We start from the raw sequence: 25,114 nt of genomic DNA, 5'->3' as shown, positions 1-25,114 counted from the left end.
CTCAAATCATTTTCAATAGCTGCTAGCCAAAGAAGCAGATGCCAGTGATCACTTCAAGATCATAAACTACAAGGTATGGAAGACAATATTTAGTGGGATTAATGCATACTTTAAAATCTATGTTTTCCTCCTTATGCTCTGTTATAGTTTCCTATGCATGATCTTTCTTAAATTTACTTCTGTGTTTACATCTTAAATCTGTCCTGTTCAAATTTTATTTTCTCTACTTGAAACTTGAATGTTGAGGCATTTTCAATGTATTGCTTAGAAGTGTACTTCTAGTCAATTAAAAAATATCTTTGGAGGTTTATAATGACATCTGTTTGGTTTGAAAAGGTTAATTCAGTGTTTCTTAAAGTGCATACCAAGGATTCTTGGGTATCCCTGAGATTCTAATGGACTATTGACTTCAAAATTAAGTATCACTGTGGTTTCTCTGTGTTGACATTCGTACTGATAAAGTAAAAGCAATAATGATTAAAACTATTAACACCTTAGTGCTAATCAAGGCACTGGCACCAAACTGTACCAGGACACATTATAATTTTTGCTTTTAAGCACTCTGGAAAAAAAAATTTCCAGTTTCACTTAAGAATGTTCTTGATAAAACAATAAAAATTAATTTTATTATATCTTGACCATTGGGTATAGATGCTCCTTAATATGCTAGGTAACAAAATGAAAAGCATACATAAACACATGCTGCATACTAAAGGACAATGGTGGTCTTGAGGAAAGTTCTTGGACATTTGAGTTGAAAGCTGAAATAGCTGCTATCTAACACATGGCACCATTTTTACTTGAAAGAGCAAGTGACATACAAAATCATGGTTATTTAGACTTAGTTCTTTTGCAGACAATTTATTAAAATTAGTAAAGTAAGCCTGTTACTTCAAGGAAAATAATAATGTGTTTGTGATAAAATTCAAACTCTCAAGTGAAAATTAGAATTTTGGAAAACTTACATAATCCCCTAAAAACTGAGTTTCACAATACTTAATACTTTTTATAATGAAGTTGGTATTGATATTGTATAATGGAATATGTCAGCATTTGGGAGATCTGCATGACTAGGTGAACTAAGTGAATCAATACTTTATAAATAGCCAACGCATGATATTACAAAATCATACACATGAAAAGATCCACTTGTCAGGTGACAGAGATAGATGGATTTTAACATCACAAAGTACAACAATTTCATCCATATGGCTTCAGATTCTACATTGCAACAACTAACCTCTAAGAAACTACCACTTTTCCAGATTTGGTGTAGAATCAAAGAATATCCACAATTATTTGAAAAGGCTATCAAAATACTCCTCCTTCTTTCCAACTATATCTCTGTGTGAGACAGAATTTTCCTAAAACACTTCAATCAAAACAATCCATTGCAATGCAGCAAGTTCAAAGCAGATAGACATGAGAGTCACAATTTTTAAAATATAATTTAAAAAATTAAAATTTTATTTTAAATAGCTGGTTATTTTTATTTTATATTAATAAATAAATATTTTAATTTTCTTAGTTTTAATTTTAATACAGCAAATACTGATAGACCGCCCAGATAAACAGTATCTGTTTAGCATTCTCAGTCATTTTAAAGGGTATTTAGGGGTCATGAGAACAAAATGTCTTGAGTACCTTTGGTTTAATTCCTTGCAAGGGAGAAGTCAGCCATAACAGAACCATGTAATGATAGGGTGTTAATTTACTAGCCTTGAAGCTAGATTTTAAAAATATATAAACCCGTAAAAAATGTTATCTGCTATTTTACTAGTTTAGTGACTCAGTACATCACACATTTAACATAGTGATTATGCATCTGATGACTGTGCAGGTCAGAAGCTTTAAAAGTATAATGCTAGTGCTCTAGGTAGTATTTTTTGTTTGTTTGTTTGTTTTAATGCTTATCTCCTGGTCCCAGGCATGTAACACAATCATTTCCACAATCACACTGAGGATCTCTAAAATACACATGTATTTTGATGATCCGAACTCTGTGTGACCCTGCTACAAATCCTCTTAGGTTTGTCATAGGTCACATGATTGAAATCATGGAAGCATAATTGTTTTGGAATATAAAGAGACATCAAAGATGATATAGTTCAAACTTTTTTTGGCAGAGATGGAAACAGGCCCCGAGATGGTTAGATAGCAAACAAGGTTATAATGTGACTAATTCTGGAACTAAAATCTGGTTTCCTAGTTGAATACTCTTTTCACTATATTGCTATTTATTCTATCCAGATCTACACTTTCTGATATGTGAAATCTTTGATCTTGAGTACAAAATATTGAATTACAATGCTGCAACAATTTCATAGACCTAAACTGGTGACCTTTGAAACTTTCACCCATTCCTTCAGTCCACTAGGAGGACTCAATTTTATTATTACTGTTTCAAGATATTAAGTGTGGTGGTGGAAGGTTCAAAGTTGAAAATTCAATTTGGAACTTCAGCTTAATTTTCCAGGTAGTACTGTCCTAGTTGCTGCTACCCTATCTGTTTAAAAAAAAATTTTTTTTTTCACTGTGCTTATTTGGGTAACATTGCTAAACTGGAGCGTCTAAGAGCTATAGATAAAAAGTATTTGAAGAGCTGTGATCTGAGGACATTCTGAAGTTTATACCTAAAGGAACATTTGAGCATTGTAATCTTCAGAATTTCCTATTTTCCTTCTCTCATTTTCTTTCTTTTTTTTATTGTTTTCTGCCCATTTTTTTCTCTTCTCTACTCCTTCCCTTCCCCATCCACAAACCTAAAATGAATTAACAATTTAAAAAATTGTTACATTTATTCAATAGCTGTATGTTGCCAGTTTTCACATATTAAAATCATCTTAGTCTGATATAAATGTATCTCTTTTGTAATATTTTTGTGCATATCTTTGCAGTAATTTTTCTTTAAAATGTATATAGCTTTCTCTACAAGGATCTTGCACATTTCTTAAGCCTATTACTAGTTATATTGCAGAATCTTTGCTTTTGTAAAAGAAATAATTTTATTATTATTTACAGGTGACTAATACTGATAGATGGATTTATTAATTTTGGTATATTTATGTTTTGAATCAAGTCACTTTGAAATCTTTTATTAATTTAGCAATTTTCCACAGCCTTAGCTTAGATTTTTCTACATAGAAATGGTATTCTTACCTACTAGCCTTTCAATAGTTAAATGTCCTTTTACAATTTCCTGCCATATTATATCATGAACATATAGAAAACTGTCAAATAATATTTAAATCCTTCATTTTAACAATAAGAAAAATCCTGACTCATAGGAAATAATAACCTATGTTAATACTAGCTCATAAAGTAGTATGCATGTTAATCTGTAATCAGTTCCTGTAATTTCTATTGAAATAGGTTTAAGGTCATCTTCTCACTTGCTACAAAATAACTGAATTCATGTAGAACTAAGAATAAATCATCCTCTTTTAAATCTTTATCAGTATATTTGATAAAATTTTAGTTATTTATAACACACTTCTGGAAATGTATAATAATGATTAAATCCTCATTTACAACTGGTCTCTATCCTAAACCAGGGTAGATAAGAAAGAATAATTTGTAATCTTTGAGATATGTCATTAAGCATAAACTTCTAATCTTGCAGTTAATGAGGCATCTAATTATAGATTTCATGAGGAAATCCTGGCCAGTCAATATTGCATCATGACTGATTGCATTCATAAATTATAGGCATAAAGAAGCTCTTCCAGTAAGAAGTACCTGAATAATGCATAGTGAGAGAGATAACTAAGGGAGTAGTACACTCACTAGAAAGGAATGAAGCAAAACACATGGTTTAGAAAGATGTGGAGGTTAATAAGCTTCAGTATTCTGTGAATTTGGAATGAAATAAGAAATTGGCCAGAGCTGAATGAGAATAATTAGGGTATATTATTAGATGAGGAGTAAGAGTTGGGCAGAAATTGAGAAATGTTACTCAGATCAGGGCCAGACTTGGGAATAGAATCTTCAAGGAGAAAAAGTGAGGAGTCTTTAGGTGATACCCACCCCTCAGCCTGGATACTGGCTTTGATGTACCATTATCCCTGTTCTCTGTGACTAATAGTGTAGAGGCCAAAAAAGGTAAATCAGCTCCTTAAATTTTATTTTCACCCATCAATGTCACAAGTCTAGTTTAGCTCCAATTTTATATTATATCTAGTTCACAGGACCCCAGGGGAGCTACTGAATTCATTCTAAAACAGTTCCTTGGTAGTTCTAATTTGGATAGCTAAGGATCAAATTGGAGAGATATTTTTCAAAATCAGTGCCATTACCTGTTAGTAGTAAAGTTGACTGTTTAGTGAAACATATGTATGTGTGTGGGTACTTTGCTGTCATATAAAATGTATTTTTACTATAGAACATATTAAAAATTTGGCAAGGGGGAAGCTGCACTAAAATGTATCAGAATCCTCACTATTGACCAGGAAAAAATTTAATGTCTACAAAGATAACTTTAGAACATAATGTAAGAGGTACAGTAGGGTGGAGGCATTAGTGGGAGTAGTCAACCCTCCAGTAGGGAGGAATATTTTTATCAATGATGTTGCTTAGATTTTGTGGTGCATGGTGACAATAATAACCACACCAACTTTAATCAGTTTTCTATTGTTTTAAAATTCATTATTAGACAATGCACCCCCCCTCATTTCCTGTATGCAGAATAGACAGCTTCTACAACCCTGATTCCAACCTTGCTGTACCACTGCTCAAGCAGCAATGGAAGTTCCAAGTTATTATATACCAGAGTCAGAGTCTTACCAAGTTATCAATAAAAATTATAAGCCTCTTATGAATAAGATGTATTCACTGCAAAACCTAAATCAGCCAAGAAAGTGTTTAGAGGAAATGGCTATCTGGATTTTCTCTTAAGTATAACTTATTAGAATATTCCAGTTAAGGAAGACAGGGAGTTATTAGAGTTCTGGAAAGCTAACATTTTTCACGCACACAGTATTTTTTACTTTCACCTTCGAAGTAAAAAGAGAAAAATGATCGCAGTTCCAACTCCCAGGAGTAATGTAGAAGGTAAAAACGAATTGTAGTTTGGAATGGAATGAGACAAATCAGTCAGTGAGTGTTAACTGACCACCTACTATGGGCCTATACCAAAGACTAGAAGATATCACAGAAGCAAAAGATCCAGGTTTTGGTCTTTAGGGGTTAATATCCAAAATATATCAACAGCTTATATAACTCAGTATCAAAAAAACAAACAACCCAATTAAAAAATGAGCAGAAGATCTCAGTAGCAGATCTCAGTAGACATTTTTCCAAAGAAGACATACATATGGCCACAGGCACATGAAAATATGCTCAGCATTGCAAATCCTCAGGGAGATGCAAATCAAAACCTCAATGAATAGCACAGCTAACTATATTCAGTATCTTGTAGTAACTTATGGTGAAAAAGAAAATGAAAATGAATAAATGTTATGTTCATGTATGACTGAAGCATTATGCTGTACACCAGAAATTGACACATTATAAACTGACTATACTGCAATAAAAAAGTGTGTGTGTGTCTATATATATATATATATATATATATATATATTATACTACAATAAAAAAGTGTGTGTGTCTATATTTATATATATATAAAAAACCTTAATGAGATATCATCTCACACCTGTCAGAATGGCTATCATCAAAAAGAACAAATAACAAATGGTGAAGAAAGGCAGAGAGGGGCAAAATAGGGGTAGGGGATTAAGAGGTACAAATTACTATGTATAAAATAAATAAGCTACAATAAGCTACAAGAATATATCGTACAGCACAGGAAATATATAGCCAATACTTTATAATAACTTTAAATAGAATATAACCTATAAAATATTGAATCATTCTGCTGTAATCTGAAACTAGTATTATAATTCAATTATACTACAATAAAAATAAAATAACATGAAAGTTAGAGGCTATTTTCATTTCTCTTTTATAGGTGAAGAAATTGAGGCACAAGAGAGAATAAGTGCCTTAATCAAGGTCACAAAGTTAGTGGTAGAACAAAATTCAGAATCAAAGTAGTCAGCACCCAGGAACTGCATCTTAAACTATCTTAAACTGTTAGAGATTTGATTAAGGAGGTAGTAATTGGGCTGGGCTTTTACAAGGTGTTCATCTTTAAGTCAGAGACAAGAATAGGGTGAACACCCCAGTGGGAAGGATGGTGTGATGATAGAAGAGAAACTACAAAGTCATGATGTGATATATTACAGAAATAAAGTTGGGATGAATTTGATTCTTAGAGGATTTTGAATTTCATTGAGTAAATTCTTCATGAGATGGAAAATAGGGAGCCATTAAAAGATTTTTTTTAATAGTCACATGATGAAAGCCATATTTATAGACAATTAGTCTTTAATGAGCATGAAGGTGAACTGAAAGGTGAAAAGACTAAGAGTCATGGAGTTCAGTTGGAAAGCTGTTGTAACAGTCTAAGTAAGCTAGGCTAGGAAGAGAAAGGAATATACAGGCCAAAGAAACAATTTGAAAGAATAATTTTCAAAATCATTAGCTGGATACAGAGAATGGAATTGAGTCAAGGATACATTTCAAATTTTTAGTGTAGATTATTGAGGCATTGTGTTATGTCACTGAAAAAGACAAAGAAGTTTGGAGGCACAAAGATTTGTTGAGTTTGAGATGACTGACTAGACTGTAAAACTCTCTGAGAGCAAGATAGTGTTAATTATTTTGTCTTAGTCTTACCAACATGATAGGCACAGTGCCTAGCACATAGCAGATTGTTAATAAGTATTTTTTAAATATATGATTGCATGTGGTCATGTAAGATAATGAAACAAAACTTAGTAGGCATCTATAAGACTACAATTTCAGCAAGGGAATAAAGTGGAGATACAGATTTAGGTGTTGACTGAATAGAGGAGAGTTCTATAAAGTCATGAGAATAGACTAATTCTTGAAAGAGAGATTTTTTTTTTGAAAAACAAAATTCAGAAGACCTAGTATAGGAACCTTCTACTTGAGGTCTTAAAGGACTTCCTTCAACTTAAAAATTAAGGAAAAAAATGCTTATTTATTGTTTGTGTCACAAGTCTTTTTGGATTAAATTCTGCCTGTGGAGCTTATGGTATGTTGATTAGTTTGACACATTTTTTCTTTCAGTGTAAGCCACTGAGGTACAGCTAATATGTAAGAATGTAAAGTGGGCTAGTCTGTCTTACTCAGATCCAGTATCATTTGATAAAAAACATCTCAGCCTGCTTTGTTTCAAATGAGAAACACCTAATGATTACTTCATTATACTATTACATAGCTGGAAAACAGAAACCTCCAAAACCATGAGGAGACCACCTATAGAATGCTCTGTAAGGTAGTTTTTGAAGTCTCACTGCACTACTTAAAACTGATCAATTGTTTTAGCTACCAACAGAATATTTATCAGCAAGCACAGTATTGTGGTAATTTATATCTGAATGATAATAGACTATGTATACAACTTTGAAGCTGGTTATAATGAAGTAATTAAACTATTTGTATTGAAATACAATAATTTATCCTATTTCTAAAATATGTATTTTGCCTAAAAGTTTTTCAAACAAAACAATTAGGATCTGAGAAAAAAAAATTACTGACTTGAACACTGGTGTGAACAACTCTAAGATCTACTCTTTGAGATTAAAAAAATAAACATATATTATGTTTTGATCTTCTCAGTTCCATAATTTAACGAGTACATGGAAATGATCCATGGAGATGAGTTGATCTTAGAGTGAGTGTTCCCAGTTTTTGTCCTAAGTTGTCTGGATAAATAATGTCTACTAATTCTTATGCTGTATTAGAGAAAGGCTACTGAATTTGGTCTCCTTTTCCTTCAGCCAGTGATGCATTTATTCTAACCCACAGGACTTGTTATCTCCCTTGAGGTGGTCTCTTTCTTCCATGTTATCACTCTTTGGTAGTGCTTGCACTTGGCAAGGTGTGATCCTCCACTAAATCCCCTTTATGCTCTTTCTTCAATGGTAAAGTAATACATTGATTGCCTTAGTAAGTGCAAGGTAAAACTTAAGGTCAGCCCTCAAACCCTAGGCTATTAGTAAGTATGAGGTTAAATTATTTATTTGCAATGACTTTATTTATTAAGTTCATAAATTTAATTAATTTATTTTAAAATCTGAAATTACAGAGAAATGTACACAAATCTTTTATAGAATCTATTCTAAATCTAATCTATTTTTTTATTTTTTTATTTTGGACACTGAAGAAACATGATCAATTTGGGAGTATCTTAACTTTCTCCTTGATGTCTTGGTGTAATATCCTATTGTTAATTTTTCCTGTTGATGCTTTGCCTCATACACTCGTTGTCTTTTGACTGATAATAAATCAATCAACAGCACAGTAATAGAAACAAGTGTGGTGCCTGCCCACATGAAGCAACGTGCACTAAGGTGCTGAGAAAGCAATGAGATCAAATTCATATGTAGTAATTCACTTTTATAGTGCATGTTACTAATGCCTGCCAGCCTTCCGAATTAGCTGATAGAGTTATTCAGCCTTAGAATGAACATTCATTGAAAAATCTTCATATGCTACATTAATTAGAACCTAATACATAAATGTCTTTATTTAATACAATTAAAGCAAAGAACTAGAGAATTATGTTGCTAAAATGAGAACCATACAGACAAAAGAGTTTGGAAAACACCCCTTTTGAACTCTATTGAAAACAATTAGCAATACAGTGCTAATCCTAGGGAAAAAAATGGATTTGAGAGAAAGTACAATACTTAATACTTCTGGGCTTTATTATGGGCCAGACACTTTGTTCAGTCCCTTATACTTATTATCTTGTTTAAACTATGTACAAGTATTATCCTAATTTTCTGGGGTGGGAGGGGGTGGGGACTGGGATATAGAAAGGTTAAGAATGTTCCCAAGTTCACATGGTTAGTTGATAGACACAGCATACTGGTGTACCGCCATCCACCATGAGAAAGTCATTACCTCAGAGAATAAAGGGATTATTTTACATATTCACTAAAAGCAGAAGGGAAAAAATAAAAATAATCAAAGAAACAGAACTTTTAAAATCAAACAGATGATAATTTGAGAGAATGGTGTAGCAGGAAAGGTTCCTGAGAAAGACAATTAAATGTCTATTTTTGAGCTTTTAAAAATAAGATAGCTTCTATTGTGATCTCTGACTGTTTAAATATTACTCTATCTCTTAATTCTCACCCCCAAGTCCTATAATTCAATATGAAAATGCTGATTTTCTTAAAATAAGAAATATGTACATACTGCATGTTTCATTCCAGAACCCTCAAAGCTGGTTCTTAACTTACTTGGACATGCTTTTTGTAAGGCAAAATTTCCTCCACTTAAGCCAAAGAGTTTATTTTCTACTGTATTATTAATTATAAATATAAAGAGCTGAGAATATTTTTATGAATTTAAACAAATATCAATTATTAAAATATTAATTCATTAGTGAGAAATATTTTAATGTAAACATTAAAATCATTTAAAAGCATATTTGTACAATGTTAATTTCAAGTTAGCACAGTATTACCATATAGAAAATCAAAATAATAATGTTATAGCAGATACTAAAATTAAGAAAATTTTTCTATACCAGTTTTGTTAGATTTAAAAAATTTTTCCTTTTGGAAAAAATCACATCCCCAGAGAATGAAAGTTATTATTCCTAAGTTAAGCTATAATTTTCAATATAGTTAAAGTGACTTGATAAGTTCCTGTGAACTATTTATTCAGAATTCTTTATTCCTTCTCAAAATTATATTGTCACATGTCTCTTTGTCACATTGTTTATAACTATACAAACTGACAATCTACCTCAGTTCTTCTATTTGTAAAATGTCATGGGAAATGTATTTTATATTAATACTTTATATAATTAATATAATTAATACATTAATTATATTAATGTCTTAGTGGAATATTATAATGATAGTGTTAAGATAAGATTCATATTGTTATTTGTAGCATCTTAGATAAACGTATTCTGTATGAATAACAAAGATGCATGTTTAAATCTTTTTTTTCCCCTTTAATATCTCCTGGCTCTGATCCTTTAAAAACAGCTCTTAAAATTGTAATATTCTTCCTGCAACTTTACTTATCTTCATTACAAGTTCATGTATTCAGATTAAAAGCTCTGTGGATGAATTATCTAAAGTGACTATTTATAAATATTGAGGAATTCACATGCACTAAAATAGACTAAACTATTCCTAATGATAAGAAAGGAGAAAAAGTTTTTTAAAAATTTTTTTGGATCTTTTTGGTGGTAAATAAATTATATCAATAAAATCTGTTATCTTTAGAGCTCAAATGGACAGTATTAGAAAAGGTAATGCAGTCCCAACACTTTACTTATGAGGAAAATAAATCCCAATGAGCTAAACAGCAAGCCCATTATCATACCACCGAAGCAAAGACAAGCATCTTGGCACAGAGCCCAGGTCTGTTCCACATCGCCACACCTGATGATTCCCTCAAAGGGGAGAAGATATAATCATTTTAATGAAGTACAGAGCACCCAATGTACTCTAATGTTTTGCTGGTTTATTTTTTTTAAAACAAATTGAGGCCACACCTCAATGCTGATCATACCTTCCCAATCGGAAAAGTGTGGCCCTCTGAATCATCACCAGTTGCATGTGGTCTGCCCTCTCTGCTTGGAGCTTCTCTACAAAGGTATTGACAATTCCTCCACCTGCGGAACCAGCAGGCACAAAGTTGATCATATTCGTATCAGGCTATTTCCAGGCTGCAGACCTCGGTCATTAAACCAGTCAGACTTGTTTCTTTTCTTGTTGCCAATGACTCTCATTATTTTCCAGCCTCCCAGCTCTGACCTGGCTGATAAAGATCAGATGGTGCCTGAATAGAAGGTGCCCCAGTTCTGGGTCCATGATGTACGGGTAAGTACTCAGCTTTTCTTGGTCAAAGTTATCAGTGGTGATAGAGGTTTATGATTCCTGAGACAGGCAGGACAGATGTTGGCAGGTGGAGACTGCTTTAAAAATAAGAATTTCTCATGTGTGTTATTGTATTTTGTGTTAAAGTTTTCTTTTGTTGTTGTCTTTAAACGTAAGAATTTTTTTAAACAAAGGTGGTCTTTTCTTTCTAAATGGTAGAAATAGAAATAACGTGCAGTAATATATTATATTACACATAAACATTTAGAAAAATCTATGCTTCAAAATTAAAATATTTAATATGGTTTATTTAGTTTCTTTAGAATGATCAATAGCTTGGTATAAATTTTTGTCTTACTTTGCTCATTGAAGTATATTCTGGAAAAAGTTGAAATATAAATGTAAGAGGAGAGTCTATTAGAGTTTTTATTTCTTTAACTCTAAATAATATAAAGTATCATAGCAATAGGATTATTGCATCTATCATATGAATGAAATGATGAAATTAAAAATTATTGAATTAACAAAATCCAGACTCTATATGACATTTGAAATAATTGAACTCCAAAATAATTAATTAATGAATTTAAGGTAAATAAATTGTATTTATATTTATGTTTAGGTAACTTCAGGCTATTGTTTTTTACAGACTCAGAAATGAATAACTGATATTTGATGAGAGTGATTTAGTTCAAATTCCTATTTAGTCTAACCTTGCTTCTCAGAGGTTCTTAATCTCTCTACAGACACCAATTTCCTAAATGTTCTGCACTGACTAATGTTTCAAACTTAATCATGATTTTGTGATAATTATAATTGTGCAATCATTTGATTTTTGTCTTCAATTAAATATAGTACTTTAAGCCTGTAGGCATTAATACTGAAACAATGAGTGTTCTTGCCCTCCCTAATTTACTGTTAAATAATAGCACGAGCCTGAGGAAGACTGTCCATTTCATTCATTTAGCTTATCCCCGTGGACCCTTTCACAACAGCATGATGTAGCATATCCTCTGTATTTCTTATTAAATATGAAAAAGTGTATTTCTTATTTACCAAGATAAAGTTAGGATAAGACAAAATGTACAGGAGAAAAAACTTACTTTGATATTTAACAAGCTTCCTATAAATATATGTTAACAATTTCAGTTTTAAAAAATTAGCAAAGGGCTTGAAGTTCTCTCATTCTTTTTTTTTTTTTTTTTCCAGAAGTCTGTGGTATAGCTTTTCTATCAGCCTGGTTCTCTTCTTCCCAATTTTTGGCCTTGTTCTACTCACTCACTTTTCCAATCTGAAAGTATTGTTGCAGACATGAAACTTCTGTATTGAAGCCTCATCAGCTTTGATCCAGAGCTTATTGTTCTGGGGATTTAAAGTATCTTTCTAATTGGGATCCCAGATCAGTATTATTTTTAACACAGATATTTTAGACAGAATTCTAAAAATACAAATTGTGCCATAGAAGTAAGATAAGAAGGTTAGGCAGTGGTTCATTTAATTCATTTGTAAAGGTATTTTGTGCAAGGGATCTAGTCTCTCAAAGAGTGAATAAGCTAAATATATGATGGCTTCTTAGCAGAAGTTCTTTGTCATTGATGTGGTGGAAAGAATACTAGCATGAACTTTAGATGTGTTCTAGATCCAGCTTTGTGCTTATTTGTCTGGAAAAGTCACTTACCTCTCAAGACCTCACTTTTATCCATAAACTATAGGGAGAGTTTACACTAAAATAGATGGGTAGAGTGCTATCACTATTAATGGGACTTGAAATATTTTTTGTGGATAAGCATGAAGCTATTTTTGGTTTATTGATTCATAATTTGAGTATTTTGGTAGTAAGTTCACTTTGATTTTTTTCTTTGTTGTATTAAAAAATAAATAATATCTGATATATTGTTTTACTATATCATATATAGTAAGTGTATTATATTGTGGAGCTGTTATTTTAAATATATGATTGTGTATCACACCCCATTGTGATGTAGAACATTTCTTACATGGGTCATGGTCAAAAATATTTTTAAAAACACCCCATTACATAGCCGTAAAGTCTTTTTGAATACTTAAATTCTATGATTTCAAAAAGTTAATAGCTAATTAATATGGAGAATGTTAACCTTCTGAAGGCCTTAGAGAACCACTTAAATTATCCTAGAGTGCTGATTATTTTTTCCCTAGTCCCTATATCCGGTGTGTCTACAAGTGAGACAGGGATAAGAGATGTTACTGGCAAGTAGGCTTAGAGGCAAGAGGCAAATCAACATGCCACACAGTGATGGCGTAATCTGATAAATGTTTTTTAAAAAAGTATAAACAAGGTATTATGGGGGTTCCCACTCAACCTCATAAAAGCTTCTCTGAGTATACAGTGATTGAGTTTTCTTTTTAAAATCAAGTAAGAATTAGCTGTAGGAGAAAGAAGGAGGTATTTCTGGGATGAGAGAACACAACCCTTGTAAAAACCCAAGACTTGACATACACTCACAAATAGATGCTGGAAGTTATCAAATGAAACTGATTAGTCAGACTATGAAGGGCCTTTTATACCAGATTAAAATCTTTGAACTTTATTGAAGAGTTGAGTAAAGATTGAAATAAGAGAAAGAAATGATGACATTTGCAATTTAGAAATGTTACAGTAGAACACCAAAGCAGTGTGGTTCTACTATCTTTTTGGTACAGTTGCAGAACTAAATGAAAGGAGTGCCAAGGAGACCATCTATGGGCATGTTGTTTCTCCTGCCAATAATCAGTGTTCCTTCTCACATTAGGTGAGACCCTATAGCCTTCCTGCCATTGTGTCTTACACCTTATTTACTCCTGAAGCACAGCAATCCTATCTAAACTTGCATAATATATGGTATATACTTCCTCCTTTTGCACTTCTCTGTATGATTATTTGTTTACAATCATGTCTCCTTAGTTAAACAGAGCTGTCTGTATTCCCAGTGACAAACACATTGCTTGGCCCATTGTAGACTGTTAATAGTCTACAATGTGGTGACTTACATACATCTAAAGTCAAAGAACAGATACTAAGAATGTAGGAAAGGCCAGGAGTAAACAAAAATTTCAAATTTGCTTTTCATTATATATTTATTCAAGAAGAGCTATGAGATACTTGAGATATACTAATTCAGAAGGTAAATAAAAAGCTGAACAATAAAAAGAATTCATTCCAAGAAAACTTACGTTGTTGGTGCTAATGAGGATTTACTGTTGAAGACGGGAAAGCATCAGACACATGCTTATGGAATAGATTTTATAGTTGCATTTATTTGGTAATTCAACAAATACTTATGATTTTAGCTTATAGTGTACTAGTAGTACACTATATATACATGCTGTATGTGCATATCTGCATACACTATTTACATTATATATACATGATATGTGTTGTGCATATGTATCATGTGTAGATACATACACATACCACATGCACATAAACAAATGCACACATAGACACATATATGAATGAAACAAACATATTCTCTCCTTTTATGGTGTTCACAATCTAAAAGAGGAGACCGGATAAAGTTGAAGTAAAGGTTTTGTATTTTTTTCCAATAATTTTCTCTAATCACTTCATTTATCTTATAATTCCTGGATTTGATGATAATGCTGATGATAATAATTGCCAGCTCTTTTAAAAAATAGATTTTCAATTCATACGATAACACTCTACAGTCGACTTTTGTGTATATTTATATAAATGAAAGCTAAATTTGTGAAGTACATTTTGAAAACAATAAATATTGAAAAAAAATTCCTATTGTGCTTAAAGAAGCCTTGTAAAGATCTAAATTGGATCTCTCAACATTATTCAACAAATGTAGGAAGACAACACGGAAACCAATATCTTGACCAAGAAGACAAGTCTGTGTTGCATTGGGCAGTTATTTGCAGTAGTCTTTGAAAAGGATATTGTGTCATTGGAATTCTATGGGTTTGGGTTAGAGTAATGGGTAAATATTTAGGAATGAGAAAGTTTTTCACACTCTTGAATCATGTAATCATTATATGGTCTCATTATTTATTGTAAGGCATTTGAACCTTTAGCATTTCAGGAAGCTTAATATTCAAAATCCAGCTTCAAAAGCCAATTCAAAGACAAATCAGAAATGTTTGCGTTTGTTGTTTTAGATTCTGTACAATATATTTTCTTCTAATAGTGTATAAGACTAAACTCTGACTCTTAACTGATTTCCTGTAGTTGCCAGTATTTAAAATGTACTGACTTTTCTTTAAATTATTTTATAAAGTTCTTAAGACTTTATAATTAATTGTTTATTACTGCTCAGAATTGAAAACAGGGCACTTTGAGTCATTCAACAATTTGTATTATCATTGGGTGAAGAGAGCAGCCCACATTTTAGGTATTTTATACAAAATAAAAAATGAATTAATCTAAAATATAAATTAGAAAATGTACAGTAGTATGATCTACTAGTGGAAACCATATGAAATTGCCCTTTTTATAGGTTAAAAATGACTGAATACCAGAAATTTCTTATGGTTAAAATTTGTCTAATCTATTCCAGGTCTTGTTTTACTTATCCTAGAATGTAATAAATGGAATGACTAAATGCAACTTTAAAAGCTTTTATAAACTATCACGGCAATGTTTGAAAAATCCTTCATACTACCTAAAAAATACTGGCTTAAATACTAGAATGTCAAATACTCTTGAGCCACACATCTCCACAGGTGAGATAAAATGAGCAAGTTGGCAAGAATTAAGGTCTGAAAATAGAAAAAGTAAAATCTAGTGCAAAACAGAGTGTAAGGTTTGTCTAGAACCTATGGTAAACAAAAAAGGGAAAATAGCCCAGATAATCATTTAATCTACAAAATGTGAAATAGTTGCCTTAAGTCTTGTATCTCCCCTTCTCACACCTATTGAGAAATTTTTGTACTTGCTCTGCCCTGCTTCTTCTCATAATCAACTAAACTTGAATAGGCAGAAGGACCTAAAGTGAATGAGGCCTTTGTATAATATGGCAGTGTCAAATCATAAGAGAAGCTATACAAAGTAAGAACTGACAGTTGCATCTTTGTTAAATGTTTTTAAAAATAGATTTAACAATCAAGTCAGTTATGTTACTCCCATACTGAACTCACTGGTACTTTCACACATACTTTCACACTGAACTCATGATTTCAGCCATATGCATAGACCTGAATAAGTTGTAGGGGCCTGTTAGGATTGAGCTTGAAATATTAGCATAGATACCACCTTGAAAGGTATCTTAGCTCTCCTGTCTACTAAGTCAGTGAGGCATTATGACCCTACTACCTCTTTTCCCTTTTATCATTCATCCTTCCATAGTCATCTTTCTTCTTGGTGGTTACTACCCTCTGTTTATACCTTTATTTCTAATCTCAAACTTCAGTTGCTTTAGGTGGTACTGTTCACCATTTCTGTTATTGGTAAGGTAGAGGAAAGATCAATTCATTTTTTCTTTACTTATGTATCATATCACTTTTAAGAACATATTAACTCATGGGATAAAATGCTTGAGACAAGTACCTTCACCTTTTCACATTTTCAGTAAAGTTAACTCAAGAAATATGTCCTAAATTTTTTTTTCTCTTTGAAGGAAAGCAGACTTAGATCCCTTGCCTTTTATGACTATCTTTTTGGGGGCAACTGCTTCTTGCTTAGGACTGTTCCTATGTTCTTTACCCTTTGGCCCAATAAGAACAGCAAAAATTAAGTGAGTATTTAATATTTCTTTTAAGTTGGTAAAACCATTCATTTCTCTTTGTTTGAATTTATTTAGCTGGTCAACTGCCATCTCCTTCTCACTGACAACAGCTTTTAAAAGAATATTAAATATTCCTCATAACTGCTCTATGTCAATATGGAAGATATGACTTATTAGCCAAGAGCTTACTCATTCACAAATCTATGGACTTCAGATTTTTTAATAGTGTTATGTATATCTATTTGTGTTGTGGGGATCTCTTTGTCTTGACTCTCTCAGGACCCTCCATTAGTTGGAAATTTGGATGGCTGATGTAGAGCTGCAGTTTATTATCAAGGGACATAGTAAGGCCAGCTGTTAGTATATTCTTACCTTACTCGAATAAGCTGAGCCAGGTACTACTGCTGATATTTGTAAGCCAGAGTTCAGATTTAAGCATCAATCTACATTCCCTCAAATTTAAAAAAAAAAAAGTTTAATTCTTCCCAATTTTTTAAGTGGATTAGTAATCAAGAGTACTAATGTGCATATCTCTAAACTAATGAGGATAAAAGTTACTCTATACAACATTGTCTTTCTGGAAGTGATCTAATAAATTTTAAATGAGATTAACTTTCATTCAACAGGCTATGTACTAAGATTTGTTCTAGATGCTTGAAACCGGATTATCTACTTTAATTACATGTTTTCCATTCATTAGAATAAGTGAAATAAACATTATTTAAAATGGATTCTCCATAGTAGAATTGTATTTTCTTTGATTCATGTTGCATTTGCTAATGCTAATGTTACATTTATAATGCATAACTGCTTAATTACATAGGAGAAACTACATGGAAACTAGATTTCAAATGCTGCAGATATACTTAATGAAATATGACTATTATTATGCATACAGCTATGCAATAAGCTTTTTTTCCCTGGATATAATTCCTTTTCAGAGTTTTCTCTATAGTCAGATATAATATTATAATAAGTTAATTAATGAATTTTTATGCAAATATAGAAGCAAATCTATTTATGAAAATAAAAGTAGGATCTATCAGCATATGAAATTCAACAACAGAACTCTGATCATTCTTACAAAGACAAAATTTGGTACTTACATTGTTTAAGTTATACACACAGTTTGTCAGTTTTCTTTAAAAGCTCAGAAGATAAAATTTAATCATTCTTTGTAATTTCATAGCTATGAAGTATATCTTTTTAAACTTCTGGGTATTATATGAATTTTCTATGGCAAATAATTATCAATTAACCACTTAATATATTCCTAGAACTTAAAAAAATTAAAAATAGCTACTTGAAAAAATTATATCTAATGAAATAGCATTTGGGTTGTATATTTTTAGGTCATTTGTCAATGATAAGGCAGCTCAGCATTTGAGGGGAAAATTCCAAGAATGAGAAGCTCTAAAATGTCTTCGTATGCAACACTCTAACCTACCCATTACCTCTTTCACAGATGACCTTTCAGAAATGTGACAGAAAGATTCTGGGGCATGTTAATTTTGTTTATTTAACATGCAGATTATATTAGTTGTAGATGAGAACACTGTTGATCTTCCTTATCTAGGACATTTATATCTTAATCACAGCTCCTCCCTCTGAACTGGATTGCAAAATACCACTGAAATACAGACCTTTACACCAGTCAATCAAACAGAAAGCTAAGTAAAGAACACTGGCTGCTCACTATTTATAATAGACAAGACATGGAAACAACCTAAATGTCCATCAACAGATGACTGGATAAAGAAGATGTGATAGATAGATAGATAGATAGATAGATAGATAGATAGATAGATAAGATATTATACTTATATATAATGGGAAATTACTCAGCCATAAAAAAGAATGAAATAATGCCACTTGCAGCAACATGGATGGACCTGGAGATTATCATAGAGTGAAGTAAGTCAAACAGAGAAAGATAGATATCATATGGTATCACATACGTGGAATCTAAAAAAAAAAAAGAAACACATTCTATTTACAAACCAAAAACAGACTCATGGACATAGAAAACAAACTATGGTTACCAAAGGGGAAAGGGTGAGGAGAGAGAAATTAAGAGCTTGGGGATTAAGATACACATTACTATATATAAAATAGATAAACAACAAGGACCTACTGTATAGCACAGAGAACTGTATTCCGTTTCTTGTGATAACATATAATGAAAGAGAATCTGAAAAGAAAATATAAATATGTATCTGTATGTATAACTGAATCACTTTGCTGTATATCTGAAACTAACATTGTAAATCAACTACACTTCAATAAAAAATTTTTAAAAAAAGAACACTGGTTGCTTATTGACTTGACCTTCCCTGATTCCCTACTCTACTGTTTTCATTTAAAATTTTTATTGAAGTATATACTTGGTTGACAATATTATATTAGTTTCTGATGTACAGCATAGTGATTCAGTATTTTTACAAATTATATCTCATTAAAAGTTATTACAAGATAATGGCTATAATTTTCATGGCTGTTAATGCTATTATATATAGTACAGGCATATCTCATTTTATTTCACTTCATTATATTGTGTTTGGCAGATACCGTTTTACAAATTGAAGCTTTGTGGCAATCTTGATTCTAGCAAGTCTATTGGTGCCATGTTCCAACAGCATTTGCTCACTTCATGTCTCACTGTCACACTGCTAGTACCCACAATATTTCAAACTTTTCATTATTATTATATGTGTCACGGTGGTTTGTGATCAGTGACCTTGGATGTTACTATTGTAATTGTTCTGAGGCACCATGAACTGTGCCCATGTAAGACAGAGAGCTTGGCTGATAAATGCTTTGTGTGTTCTGACTGCTCCATTGACTGGCTGTTTCCCCTTCTCTCTCCTTTTCCTCAGGCTTCCCTATTCCCTGAAACACAACAATATTGAAATTAGGCCAGTTAGTAACCCTACAATAGCTTCTAAGTATTCAAGTAAAGGGAAGAGTTGCATGTCTCTCATTTTAAATAAAAAGCTAGAAATAATGAAGCTTAGTGAGGAAGGCATGTCGAAAGCTGAGACATGCTGAAACCTAGGCCTCTTACACCAGCTAGCCAAGTTGTGAATGTAAAGGAACAGTTCTTGGAGGAAACTTAAAGTGCTATTCCAGTGAACACACAAACGATAAGAAAGCAAAACAGCCTTATCGCTGATACAAAGAAAGCTTTACTGGTCTGGATAGAAGATCAAACCAGCCACAACATTCCCTTAGGCCAAAGTCTAATCCAGGACAAGGCCCTAACTCTCTTTAATTCTATGAAGGCTGGAGAGAGGTGAGGAAGCTACAGAAGAAAAGTTTGAAGCTAGCAGATGTTGACTTATGAGGTTTAAGAAAAGAATCTGTCTCTAGAACATAAAGGTGCAGAGTGAAGCAGCAAGTGCTGATGTAGAAGCTGTAGCAGATTACCTAGAGGCTCTAAAATAATTCATGAAGGTGACTACACTAAACCACAGATTTTCAATATAGATGCAATTGCCTTATACTGGAACAAGATGGCATCTAGAACTTTCATAGCTAGAGAGAAGTCAATTCCTGACTTCAAAGATTCGGAGGACAGACTGAGTCTCTTTTTAGGGACTAATGCAGCTGGTGACTCTAAATTGAAGCCAATGCTCATTAACCATTCCAAAAATTCTAGAGCCCTTAAGAATCATGCTATATCTTCTCTGTCTGTGCTCTATAAATGAAAGAACAAAGCCGGGGTAACAGCATATCTGTTTACAATATGGTTTACTGAATATTTTAAGCCCACTGTTGAGATCTACTGCTCAGAAAAAAGATCCCTTTCAAAATATTACTGCTCATTGACAAGGCATCAGTCATTCAAGAGCACTGATGAGTAAAATTTATTATTATTAACACATTTTATTTTATTATCATTTATTAACACAGTATCCATTCTTCAGCTCATGGATCAAGGAGTAATTTCAACTTTCAAGCCTTATTATTTAAGAAATCCATTTTGTAAGGCTATCACTGCCATAGATAGTGATTCCTCTGATAACAAAGTAAATTAAAAACCTTCTGGAAAGGATTCACCATTCTAGATACTATTAAGAATATTTGTGATTCATGAAAAGAGGTCATAATACCAACATTAATGGGAGCTTTGAAGAACTGATTCCAAACCACATGGATCACTTTGAGGGGTTCAAGACCTCACTGGAGGAAGGAACTGCAGATGCGGTGGAAACAGCAAAGAGAACTAGAATCATAAGTGGATCCTGAAGATGTGATTGAATTGCGGCAATCTCAGGATAAAACTTTAACAGACGAAGAGTTCCTTTTTATGGAGGGGTAAAGAAAGTGGTTTCTTGACATGGAAACTACACCTGTTGAAGATGCCATGAAGATTGTTGAAATGACAACAAAGGACTTACAATGTTACACAAACAGGTGATAGAGCAAAGGCAGGGTTTGAGAGGACTGACTCCAGCTTTGAAAGATCTACTGTGAGTAAAATGCTATCAAACCACATTGCATAATACAGAGAAATCATTTGTCAAAGAAAGAGTCAGTGTGACAAACTTCATTGTTGTCTTATTTTAAGACATGGCCTCAGCCACCCCAGCCTTCAGCAACCACTACCCTGATCAGTCAGCAGTCATCAATACCAAGGCAAAATGATGTGTCAGCAAAAAGATTACAACTCACTGAAGGTTAATATGATGGTTAGCATTTTTTAGCAATAAAATATTTTTCAATTAAGATATGTTATTTTTTTCGTCACAATACTATTGCATACTTAATAGACTACAGTATAGTGTCAACATAGCTTTCATATGCACTGAGAAACCAAAAAAGTTGTGTGACTTTACTGCGATATTTGCTTTATTGCAGTCATCTGGAACTGAACCTGTAATATCTCCAAGGTATAACTGTACTGTTTATAATTTCAATATTCATTTGTTCAATGCTAATATATGGAAATGCACGTTGATTTTCACATGTAATGTGCTATCCTGTGGCCTCTGTAAGTTTACATCATAGTACCTTTCAGATTGATAGAGATTTTCTATATAATATGTTAATAAAGGCAGTTTATTCCTTTTCATTCTATATGTTCTTAATTTCTTTTTCTTGCTTTACTGAACTGTTTAGGACTTCCAGTATGAATGGAAGTGATGATAGCAGACATCTTTGCTTTGATCCAAATCTTAGGAGAAAGCATTCAGGTCAATACTCAAATGTGTGTGTGCTTTGTTAAATATGTAATTTCTAGGTACACAGACTTCTTTTAAATATCAAAAGTTGCTACAACATCTGATCATTACATTGCCATGACTCTGTTTTTAATAATGAAATGGAAGTGTTTCTGAAACAGACTGAAGTGACATTACCCCTTTAATAATTATTCTAAGTCTATAGAATAGGTTTTGAAAGAATGAGTTTTCAATATTTTCAATGTTATTTCAAACTAATAATTTACTGTATCAGAAATTTTACTAAAATGCTCATCAATGCAATAGTTTTATTACCAGTCTTATTTACCCTTTACACTAGATTTTTAAAAATTTAAATGCAAATGAATGGTGACCAAAGCTATGTTGGAAAGGTCTCCCTGTGAAGGAGCCTTTCATGTGTTGTGACTACCACTCATTGGGATCATTCCAGTGCCAACTAAAGGTTGTGATGTAGGTACTCTATGAACTGCTTCCAGTTAAATTTTTAGAGGTAAAATATATGTCTGTGTAAATTTAGTAGGGCAGTTATTTCCCTTGGATGCTGATTCACTGTGTTCAACAACAAAAACAATGAGTTTTAAGTCAATGAGACAGAATGTCTTACCTTAAGAAATTCATACTATGCAGCTACGTGTCTCTTGTTTAGCTGTATGAATATTTGAAAAATAATTGCAAACAACTTAACGTATCTTTGACACAAATTTGCTGTTCAACCTGATAAACAGGTTTATGTTATAAAATACTGGAAGAGCAATAAATGATTCTTTATAGGAAGCAACTGTTAAGTTAAATGTTAAGTTCACTTATTCATCAAATAGTTAATTGATGTCTATCATTGTCTGGTATCAATATATTTTAATGGAGGATATGGAAATTAAGCAAATATATATCATAATTTTGGTAATGATTAAATGCAACAAAGACTAATGAAAAAGAATAAAAGGATAGAAAGTGAGATGGGCTATTTTAATATAATCAGAGAGTCCTTAAAGTGAGACCTGTAAATATCTGGGGAGGACTATTTCAAGCAAATAAGCAAAAGAAGAACTCTTCAATGCAAAAATGTAGACAAAGTTTTTTAATTATCAGAGTAGAATATTGCCAGGCCAACATAACTGAGAAATAAGATAGCTTGAATTATGTAATTTTTGAAAATGTAATTATACATATACATAATATCTAGAACTAGGCCACCAAGATAGCTCTCATGCATGTAAATTTAACGTAGTGGTAAGGATGGGACTAAATTATTTCTTAACTGTTTAAGAAAACAAACTTCTTAATTTAAAAAAAAGTTTATTCAAAGTAAAACTTCAGCAAGATTAGAAGAATTTGACTGAGACTTTCTGAGTTGGTTTTTATACAAATCAACATGCTTATGCAACTGCAAACCTTTATTCCATTATGGTCTAATTCTTGGGATTATCTGTTATTCCTATTGGCATTTGTAAATTCGCAGCAAACAGTATTTCATAAAATATTGACCGGTGCAACCCCAGTTTATTATCTAGAAGCAGTCATCTAGGTTAATTTTCTTTAAAGTATAAGAATATAGCTGTATAATATTTAACTTAGTGCATAGTATTAAAAATATAAATATTCTGAAATTTTATTTTCTATAGAGCAAACTTTGTAAAGGGAAGATTTATTAATGCACTTAGCACATATTTATGAACTCAGTGAGTGATATAAAGAAGAATGTCACAGTATCTGCTCTTAGAAAATCATAACCTAGGAGAGGATGCAGATAATTAAATAAAGTAGAATGTAGTATATACATACCTACTCAAAAATGTTTATTGAACAACTATTGTATACGGCACTGTGCTAGACACAGGAGCTACAACAATGAACAAGATAGGTACTATTCATGCCTTACAAGATTTTCAGCCTAGCAGGGTGAAAAAGACATTAAAATCGATACAAATAATATTTGATTGTTTATTATTAACTTAAAGTTGGAGAAGTATAGGACACTATGGAAACAAACGTGCAGTAGGGAGAGCACAACGTGTAATAGAGAACTATTAACCCTGAAGACGTTTGGAAGTATGAAAATAGGGATCACTTTTAGCTAGAGATTCAGAAAACTTCCATGGAAACAAAATAGTTGAGTTGGATCTTGAAGGGTGGATAGGATTTGGGTGTGGCGAAGAGGTAGGAAAGAGTATCACTGATGGAGGCCACAGCTTGAGCAGAGTCATTAAAGTGTGGGAGCATGTTCAAGGGATCAAAGTTAGTCCAGTAGGCAAACTACTGGGAACTTTAATGAAAATAGCCATCAACTGGCTGAAAAGGTAGGTTTAGACCTATGAGTGAATGTCTAGCCTTGATTCAGTGGACAGCAGGCAGCTGAAGACATTTAAGCAAAAGAAACACCATCAGAAAAGGGCTTTCCAAAATATTTCTGTTCACTGGTGTTAGATTGCTGGGGAGAAAAAGTGAAAACAAGGAGACTAGCTAAGACTCCACTGTGATAGTTCAGTTAGGACACACTGAAGTAGGACTTAACCCAAATCTTTGGGTTTATTTTTGGGTTAATTATCAAAGGACAAGATATGTAGGACACAGAAATGATTTAAGATTTAGAATCACAGTCCTAAATTTAAATTCTTGTCCCAATTCTTGTCAATCTTACCTTGCCCAAATTAATCTAAGTCTTAGTTAATTTTAATAATATGACAAAATTGTTGGATGAATTTGAGATAAAATGTATCAACTGTTCAGCACCATGATTGACGAGGAGAGGTTCCAAAGTGGAAATCACACAAATATGCTTCCCCGATGATGGCATTTGTGGTACCATTGAATAAATTACAGTTTCAAGTTGATAAATAATAATTATAATACCTTCCTTTCATTGACTGCTTATTATCTGTCAGGCACTATGCTCAGCACTTAATTTATATTTTCTCATAATACAGTCCAGAACATTAGAGTCATTAATGTCAGTAAAGCCCCTATTTTTTTAGATATGGAACTGAAAGTTATCAAAAAGTCTTAAAGCTAACAATAAATAGTAGAACCTACTGCCATGGGCAAGTTTTAGGCAATCTATTTCATGGCCTCGTAATATAGCAAGCAAGAATGTCTGAGTGGTTATAATAGTCATAAAAATTTTATAAAGAGAAAGTGTTTATTCAGAGAGTCAATGTAAGAGAAAGAATAATTTCAGAAATACTGAACTGAGATGAGTGAAAATTGTGATGGCAGATGTGTAAGCTTCAGCTGTAAGAAGCAGACTAGGCAAACAAGGTAAAATGAG

At 32.4% G+C, this 25,114-nt stretch overlaps 1 protein-coding gene across 1 annotated transcript in view; it reads left to right on the top strand.

Annotated features, from left to right (window-relative positions):
• The first annotated feature begins 10,932 nt into the window (after positions 1 to 10,932).
• TMPRSS11F (transmembrane serine protease 11F) overlaps positions 10,933 to 25,114 on the top strand; it is a 52,117-nt gene continuing 37,935 nt past the window's right edge. Inside the window, exon 1 of the mRNA XM_010994708.3 lies at positions 10,933 to 10,940. Within this exon, the coding sequence (XP_010993010.3) occupies positions 10,933 to 10,940 (8 nt within the window). The remainder of the gene's footprint in view (positions 10,941 to 25,114) is intronic.

This window comes from Camelus dromedarius, chromosome 1, assembly GCF_036321535.1.
Source record: "Camelus dromedarius isolate mCamDro1 chromosome 1, mCamDro1.pat, whole genome shotgun sequence".
NCBI lineage: Eukaryota > Metazoa > Chordata > Mammalia > Artiodactyla > Camelidae > Camelus > Camelus dromedarius.
The sequence above is the reverse complement of the archived record's forward strand: the minus strand, read 5'-3'. Positions and strand labels throughout refer to the sequence as shown.